Genomic DNA, 9,170 nt, shown 5'->3' with positions numbered 1-9,170 from the left:
ATAGATGTCCTTCCTCACCGAACTCGCCGAGCTTCTCACCGGGGCATACCGCCCTGCCTAAGATATTAAGATATATATCGTGAATACATTGGGAATTTCAATAGATTTTGATGAGGTGTGAAGCATGGACACGTAATAAAACAGGCTTCTAGACTGTCTCTTTCTTCGATGTGTCGGTTGGAAGTGGCGGTGCATAGGAATCCATCAGCTGCAATTTTCTCATGGCGGAAACCGATATATCTGGAGTTTTATTTTTCTAAATTTTAACGTCCAGGAATATTTTTCCTTACATAAGAAGAAAAAAGAATATCAACATTATCTCGGATTGCGCGATGGAATATATCGAAGCTTCGAAACTTTGATGAGGCGTAAAAGTCGGCCACGTAATCAGGCAGGCTCCTTCACTGCGTTCTATTCGATGAAAGAAGCGGTACGTACAGTCGACCTCCTGCTACCCTCGAAGGCCAAGAGGCACAACACACAGCTAGTGACAGTTTGATTTTTATCCCTGATTTTGCTCATGCATGACGTAAATATAATGAACATATCGAGGGAGTTGAAGTATATAAAGACAAGGCTCCTGCTTGCTTGGAGCTCATCTCCAATCAACAACGATAACAATGGTGTCATTCTTCATCACACTATCAGCTCTTCCTGTCTTCTTGATCTTCTTCCTTCTTTTCAAATTTAGAAGCTTTCTTTCAAAAACCCTCCACCGTCTACCACCCGGACCTCCCGGACTCCCTCTAATCGGAAACCTGCACCAGCTCGATACATCCGACCTTGCAGACCACCTATGGCGTCTCTCAAAACGTTATGGCCCCTTAATGTCCCTGCGCCTTGGTTTCATTCAGACCCTCGTTGTGTCTTCTGCTGACATGGCTAAAGAAGTTTTGAAAACGAAAGATTTGGTTTTTTGCACGAGGCCTATATTGACAGGTCAGAAAAAGATGTCGTACAGCAATAAAGATGTAGCTTGGTCACCATACAGTGAGTACTGGAGAGAAATGAGAAAGATATGTATCATTCATTTGTTTTCTTCGAAACAAGTGAACTCGTTTCGTTCGGTTCGTGAAGAAGAAGTTTTCGCCATGATTGATGCTATAAAGACACGAATTTCAATCAAAAAAGAAGTGAATCTGAGTGAGACTATGATGATTCTGACGAGTAATATTATTTCGAGGGTGGCTTTTGGCAATAGGCCGTATGTTTATGATGACGAACAGCACCAAGTGAGACGATTCCAGGAGCTTTTATTAGAGTGTCAAGCTTTACTTGTTAACTTTTATTACAGAGATTATTTTCCTCTGATGGGGTGGCTTGATAATCTTAATGGAAGCATTCCTAGACTCGAAAAGAATTTCAAAGAAATGGATGAGTGTTATCAAGAAATCATTGATGAGCATCTGAATCGAAACAGACCAAACAAAATGCAAGAAGATATGGTTGATATCTTGCTTCGTGTCAAAGAAGACTCAGATTCTTATATCGATCTCACTTTTGATAATATCAAAGGTGTGCTTATGGTGCGTATTTCAATTCTTAATTTCGAATCTGAAGTTGTTTCGACTTTCGATAGTAATTAAGCCATAACTTTGTTTGAAATTTGCAGAATATCATGTTAGGGGGAACTGAAACAAGTGCCTCGGGAGTGGTGTGGGCGATGACATTGCTGATGAAGAACCCTGAATGTTTAAAGAAAGTTCAACAAGAAGTGAGGAATGCAATCGGGAACAAAGGGAAAGTAGAGGAATGTGATCTTTATAAGCTCAACTATCTGAAAGCAGTGATAAAAGAGACGCTTAGATTGTACCCAGTTGCACCTCTTTTAGTGGCACGTGAATCGAGAGAAGAATGCGTTTTAGACGGATACGAGATACCAAAGAAGACTCTGGTGTACGTGAACGCTTGGGCAGTGGGGAGAGACCCGAAATGTTGGGAAAGACCCGAAGAGTTTGAGCCAGAGAGGTTTATGGGAAGTAGCGTTGATTACAAAGGAATGGATTTTGAGTTGATTCCATTTGGGTCTGGTCGGAGAGGGTGTCCGGGGATGACGATGGGAGCTGTGACGATGGAGTTGGCTCTGTCGAATCTTGTTTACTCGTTTGACTGGAAGTTACCGGAGGGGACGAAGGAGATTAATACTTTGACAACTCCGGGGACTGTTTCGCATAAGAAGGATGCGCTTCGATTGGTGGGTAAAGTTTACGATCATGTTCAGGGCTGCTGAGTCGGTTAATGGGATGTTTTCCCGGATAATATGTGATTTTGTTAATCCAGTTTTTCTCGGATGCGATTGAATATATGATCGTTCGAGCATGTTTCATGTTTTTCAATGCAAAATTCCATTTAATTACTAGTCAATAATTACGAGTTTTTTGCAATAATGTGTTGTTTTAGTTTATAATTTGGTGGCGCCTCAACAGAGCCCATGATATAAAAAAAAAAATGCTGTAAGTAACTAATCTAAACTTACTAGAAATCTAGTACGAATGGAAGATAACGACTAAAAAAAAATTTATGGCAAAAATAATTACTTAGGGGCTGTTTGATTTGGTACTGACTGGGTCCGGTCAGACGTTTTTGTCTGACTCGGTCCAGTCAGAGTGTTTGATTTGCACCTGACTCGGTCAATATCTCATACTCGGTCCACAAAATTATCAGACTGGGTCCTGTAGAAATATAATGCTGACCGAGACTGAAACTTCATTTTCCCCCGACTTGCCCTTTCCTTCTTCCAACACATTCTTTTTCTTCCCACCTCCTACATCGGTGCCTCCCACATGGGCACCTCCTGCGCTGCTCCTCCCTCCCCCGACCAACACTATCATATATGTATGTGCTAGGGCTGAACAGAAAATGGTGCTGTCATCTTCCTCATTCCCTTCCATCTGTGCCGCTCTAATTGCTAAATAGAGATATCAGGAAGAACTTTTATCATGTCGTCTGCTCCAATATTCACATAATCAAATCCTGCTATTTCTATTGACAGCTTGCGAAAACCATTAGCATCAATTTTAATTGTTTAAATATTTGCCCTCATAAATGTTACCCCTGTTCATCGATGTTGATCTTGATCATTGGTGATATATAAAGCTATAATGGTGGAGTTAAATTCACAGCCTTGTCCATGTTTCATATGTTGATATTTTTTTAATTTGGGAATCGATTTCCAGTGGTTTGAATTCGAGTGATTCTACTTCAAACTCACTATACAATTTGGACTATAGTTCAGTTCATGGAACCCTATCCGATCAAATTATCATATGTTCCTCATCCATTGGGGCATTTGATTGGTTGCCTCTAGATATATTTATGCAAATACTCAAGTTTCTCAGAAAAAAAAAGAGGCTGCTAGACTCACATGTATTTGTAAATCGTGGAAATTCATGGTCTCAGATAACATGCTATGTATTTTCTTTCTTCAGAACCAACAGGATCATTAGGACTCAATTTTCTTTGCAGAAACTTACTTATGATCTGATTTTCCTTTCCGATAGGTTTTCATTTTGTTAATTTTCAGCTTTATTGGATGTTTATAGTGTGAATATTGAATTTTATGAGCTATTATTTATGCTGATTTGAAAGGAATTTTCAATTCAACCATACGAATTGAATTGCATCTTGGGTCATCTTTGAATTCGGTAGAAGATTACCAACCAACTCAAAACATGTAAACTCACATCTTCATCATCATAGGTAGTAGAGAGCACATTCAAAACTGTGGGTGAAGATAAATAAATATCACAGAGCAAGTTTGTCTTGCAGTTGGAGTGAACTTTTGAAGTGCATGTTTTGTCAAAACGTGAATCATGAAAATTCATCTTCACATTGGTATATGGGTTTTCATTGTATGTTTTTGTACTTTGAAGTTTGCATTTTATAATTTTTTTATATAAAAAGGTTATTTATTGTCTTTAAAAGGGTATTGTAGTTTGTAAATTTTAATGAACTTATGAGTGTATATTTGTGTGTATGCTAAAAAATATGTGTATGTTTTTTTTGTAAAAACAGAAACAGACTTGGAGAAGAATGACTTAAAAACATAAAAATTATTGTTTAAGGGTAATATAGTCATTTTGTACAGTCAGTCGATTATAAAATCAAACAAACAAATTTCAGTCAGAAATTAATTCAGTCAGAACTTCTAACTCAGTCAGCTTCTAACCCAGTCAGCTCTAACCCAGTCAGTAACTATCAAACGACCCCTTAGTCTGAAAACGGACTAATCATTTAGTTTGATTTTCGAATAAAAAAATATTTATTTTGATAAAACAATTTTGGATTGACATTCTAGAATTTCAAACCAACTTTCTAGATTTTAAACTTAAATATCGGATTTGGAAGAAAAAAAAACTATAGAACTTTAAGGACAAGTTGAAAATCCAATAAATAATTCCGAAATTTTGAAAAAAAAAATTGTTTCTTATTTAAATGTAACAAAAAATTGAAAAAAAAACATAATAAATGTGAACTATATATATACTAGTGCATAAAATGAGACATTCTATTGAAAATAAGTGACATTAAACACTTCAAAAAATACATTTTGGACATAAGTGAAGAAATTTTATTTGGAAAAAAACAAATAATTATTGACTAAACTGCACAAATGGTCTTTATGGTTTGCTGAAAATTGCCATTGATGAGTTATAAAACTCTTTAATCGATTAGATCTTTGTAACAGGTAAATAAAGAACGTAAAAAACAGTGAGATAAAACACAAGTATAGATCTGAATGAGTTGAATGATTATATTAACTCAATCCTCAGCAGAGCTCGATTAAGAACTTCCACTGTAGAGGATTCTAGGGTTACAAAAACAAGAACGATGAATACGCTTGAAAATACTTCTCTAATCGTTTCTAATCATTTCCTTCTAGGATGCATGCAAGCATCTATTTATAATAAACCCTACATAAAACTCACGGATGGACAGACCCATACCGGAGACAAAACATGGACTAACTAACGAGCCCAATAGACGCAACACAAAGTTGGACCTAACAATCTCCCCCTTTGCGTCAATTTGGAGCGAGGCTATCATTTCTTCTTTCTTGGACTAGCAGTTGGAACTTTCTTGGTTGTATCAAACAGACGTGAGATCAGGGCGATGATTGTCTGTCTGAAGTGAATTACCATTGAATCATATCATCAAAGTACTTCTTGTCATCCGCTGAATTTTGCTTGCACCGATGGATAATCCCTAAGACATGCTCCAGACATGCAGTGGTATAGAGATGTTTGTCTGCCAAAGCGAAAAGACATTTCTGGCCTTCGTCTCTGGTAAACATAACAGAGTTTCTCTTCAGGTCTATCTTCCCCATCTGCATCATGTTTAGGTCACTTGCTGAGCCAACAGGAGATATGGTAGGCTTTTTCTTAAATACGCTCGTAATCTCCTGATCCATCTTTGCGACTTCCATGATATAACAAACAAGCATTCTCTTAAAGTGGTCGATGATCGGACCATATTCTACTTCATTAGTAAGAAGAATGATGTGCAAGATGATCCAATCGTGTGGATTCAAGTTGGGAAGATCAGCAAGCGAGAGGGCATGTTCGGTCTTAGCAGATCCCCTTAGCACCTTAAACCGAACGTTGGTGAAGTTTTCTTCCCTGTACGGCTTCAGAACCCGAACATTGATAATCTTCTGAGCGCTCCATGTTTGGTACTGTGGTTGAGCGGCCCTTAGATAGAAATCGACTAAGTACCTATCAATTTTTGGATGAGGATGAGGGAACTCAACAATGTTGTCAAAGGCATGAAATACAAACGCCTTTCGGGTCAGTGGCATATCGAACTGAGAATCGATAGTATTAGAACGATCTAAAGAGATCACTGGTTCTAGCCACAAGATGCTGGGTGTTTCGATGGCTTCTTTCAGCAGCTTCTCAAGAGTCCAAGGAGGAAAAAGAGTTTTCCTGCTCTCGAGAAGGTCGTGAGCTTCTTTCTGTCTTCTTTCGGCTTCTTCAGCCTCTCTAGCTACACGAGCGCTGATGTCAGCATCTCTATCTCGACCTTGCCTTTTCAGAATGTCAGCAATAGTCTCCTTATCATCATCATCGCTCTCCTCAGCAATTTTCTTGCCCTTGTCTTTAACACCGGAACCTGAGGCTTGACATGTAGGAGGAGGTTCGGTTGTATGTGTTGTTGTTGAAGTAGGAGGCGGTTGAGACACATTCTCTTTTTCTCCCCCTTGTTTCGGAATGGACACGAAATCAAGGAGCCCTTCAATTTTGCTCAGTAGTGATAGGGCAGGAGAGAGCTTTTCTGCAAGAGTTCGCCTGACAGAATAGTTGAGTATCGGGTCATGTGCTTCCAGGATGTTGGATATAGTTGAGTGGACATCCGAAACACACGAAGAAATTATCTCTCTTTCAGATTGAAGAGACTCGATCTCCTTTTGTGAATTGGAGAGGTGAATACTCTTGACCTTAAGAACGGTGGTCTTCCGTGCAAGAGCATCCATGAGGGATTTCTCAGCAGCTAGATCGTCTTGAATCTTGACGAGGCGCTCCTCAATGGTTGTCTTGAAAGCTGAGTTGTCGTCTGAGAGAGTTTGACGAAGAGAAGCAAACGACTTCAGCTCTGATGCAACTGATGTAGCCAGCTGGTTGACAATGGGGTCCAGCTTTGTTTTGGTGGCTTCAGCAGTTTCCTGTAATGATTGTAATAAAGAAGATGCATCAGTAAATAGTTTATCGACTTTTTCGGTCGCAGTCTCACAGGCTTTGGTTGAGGCATCAATGGTTGCAGTGGCGGAATCAAGAGAGACTTGATGAGCTTTGGAAAAAGCATCAACAATCTTCTGAATGGCAGCTTCAGAGAGAGTATACTGGGATGAGGAAGAGGATGTGATGAGCGAATCGATCTTGTCGTGAAGCTCCTTGAGATGCTTCTTGGTAACGGGAGCATCGCCATCATCATCACTCTGAACTTGAAACGGACTATAGTAGACCGAATCAAAGGTCATATCCTCTCCGCCAAGGAATGGTTCTTCACTCTCTGCTGCATGAGCAGGAGATGATGGTGGTGGTGAAGCTGGAGGTTCAGTAGTAAGGTAGGTTCGAGTTAGGTGGTATGTTCGGTTGTTGGTGTGGGTTCGGGTGCTGAGGTGGCTTTGGGTGCGTCAGTATGAACCCCCGTATTAGATACGTTGGTTCTTACTTCTGCAGTTGTTGTTGTTGCTTCTGTAAAGATGGGTGGGGGTACTGGGATGGAGGTGTATGGTATTTGAGTGGTGGAGGTTATGGGGGAAATGGAAATAGGAATTGTAACTGGTGGAGAAGAGATTGGAGAAGTTGAAAAGTGAGCTTCTGGAGTAGGCGATCGTGGTGGAGTGTTACCACGAGGAGATCCATCAAAATCCGAACTCTCTCCCTTAGATTCGTTGGAGGAAGAAGCGATAACCAGCTTTCGCCTTGGTTGGGTTTTTCTCTTCTTCATCGGAGGGGATTGGGCAGCCTTAGTGGTTTTTCTTTTCTTGGGAGAAGGGCCTTTCCCTCCCTTTGCAATCTGCTTGTCTTTGCCCTTGTCAGTCTTCTTTCCTCTTGCAGCGGGCTTGTCAGCCTCATGAATAGACTTGAGCATCTCAGGAGTAAGCTCTCTCGGACCAGAGCGTCGAAACTCCTTGTAGGTGTGAATAATCCTGTTGTCGACAGGAACATCTCCATACATCGTCTCTGGGATTGAGCCAATAAATTGAAATTTGGAGGCATCGGAGACAATGATCTTCGTGGTATGGAAAGTACCAATCGAAGACATTGGAGAACCTGCAACAATGGGGACATGGTACTTGTCCATCACCCATTTGGTAACAAGAGTCCAAAAACGAGCATAAGAAATCTCTAAATGCCGAGAAGTAGAAGATAGACTCTGAATCAACTATTGCCAAAGGACCGACCCGTAGTCCAAGTTGATACCATTGTAGATCCCGTAAGGTATTGAGATGAACAGGCGGCTTGCTCCGTCTGATCCAGCACTTCGTTCAGATAGCCCCTTGAATAGTACAGTGAACAACCCATTCCACTTAGGAGGCAGGCACGATTTCTTGAATTTCGTGACCGTAGTCAACACCTCAGTGTACCCCATGTTGTAGAACATTGAAAACAGGTGACCCACCGGAATCGATTCAGGGTTAACCCTAGTTGAATCAGGTTCAAACCCCAAAATCGAGCAAAAACGTTGCTTGGAGATCGACTCCTTGTGATCGAGCACGTCGAAGAAAATCATGTCGACTGCCTTGTCGTAATGAGCAGTGGTGAAGATCTGAGATAAGAACTCTATAGGAACTGCTTCAACCTTGGTAAGAGCAGGAGCAATCGGCGAGTACTTGAGACACTTGATTATCGGGAACATGAAAGCGTCGTACACCTGAGGATTAAGATCGATGATCAAACTCTGCTGGGGACGAATCGGCAAGATGTGAGAGGTTGCATGAACTGATGAAGAATCCGCCATTGTTGTGAAGAAGATGGGAGAGATGATGAACAGTAGAATGCTTGAAGGTTTCTTGCTTACTGAAATATGGGGGCAGTAAAGAGGTAAACAATGGTTTACATTACCTTTTATACTGTGAGTAGAGGAGAGAGAAGAATTTGTCCCAAATCTTCAAGGGAAATGCGAAGGGTTTTTCGGAAGTGATTGATGCGTGACAGTTATGAGCACTGATGATCACGCATGAGAGAGAGTGTCAGTCCCGATTAGCACGCCTTCCCATCAGGCGCCGTTTAGAAATGAAACAGTTCCTCTTCACACGCCTGGCTGTCAAGTGTCGTTTGAAAATCAAATCGATTGGACTCCCGCCTGAGTCAGCAAATTATCATCTTATCCTTTTAACGTCATCGTAAAGCAAAGATGCCCACGTGGATCAATATTAACCACAACCCTTGTATAATTTCACATCCAAAAAAAACTTTGTAACTGATGAAACCAGAATTTTGGACAATCAAAAAGATTTTCGTGTTGAGTGTGTAAAAGAAAAGGAAATAAAGCAACACATATGAGGGATTTTGTGATGTCATTAAAGACACGAAACAAAGGATCCCGGGCACGAATCTCTTCCTTCAAAGTCAAGAGAGACTTTAAAGTGTTTGTGTGGTTTCCCGTTAAATAACGATCAGACACTTATTGAGAAGTGTTGAAAGACTTCTTTTAATTAGGCTAAT

The 9,170-nt window shown here is 40.4% G+C and overlaps 1 protein-coding gene across 1 annotated transcript; it reads left to right on the top strand.

The window, feature by feature from the left end:
- The first annotated feature begins 487 nt into the window (after positions 1–487).
- On the top strand, positions 488–2,359 carry LOC145064356 (6,7,8-trihydroxycoumarin synthase-like). Its single transcript, XM_079011839.1, has 2 exons — positions 488–1,526; positions 1,613–2,359. The coding sequence occupies exons 1-2, from the start codon at positions 621–623 to the stop codon at positions 2,228–2,230; spliced, it is 1,524 nt and encodes a 507-aa protein (XP_078867965.1). The 5' UTR covers positions 488–620; the 3' UTR covers positions 2,231–2,359.
- Positions 2,360–9,170: the final 6,811 nt, after the last annotated feature.

The sequence above is a fragment of the Lactuca serriola genome, chromosome 1 (genome assembly GCF_051521515.1).
Source record: "Lactuca serriola cultivar US96UC23 chromosome 1, Lser_US96UC23_V15, whole genome shotgun sequence".
Taxonomy (NCBI): domain Eukaryota; kingdom Viridiplantae; phylum Streptophyta; class Magnoliopsida; order Asterales; family Asteraceae; genus Lactuca; species Lactuca serriola.
This window is presented reverse-complemented; position numbering and strand designations above follow the sequence as displayed.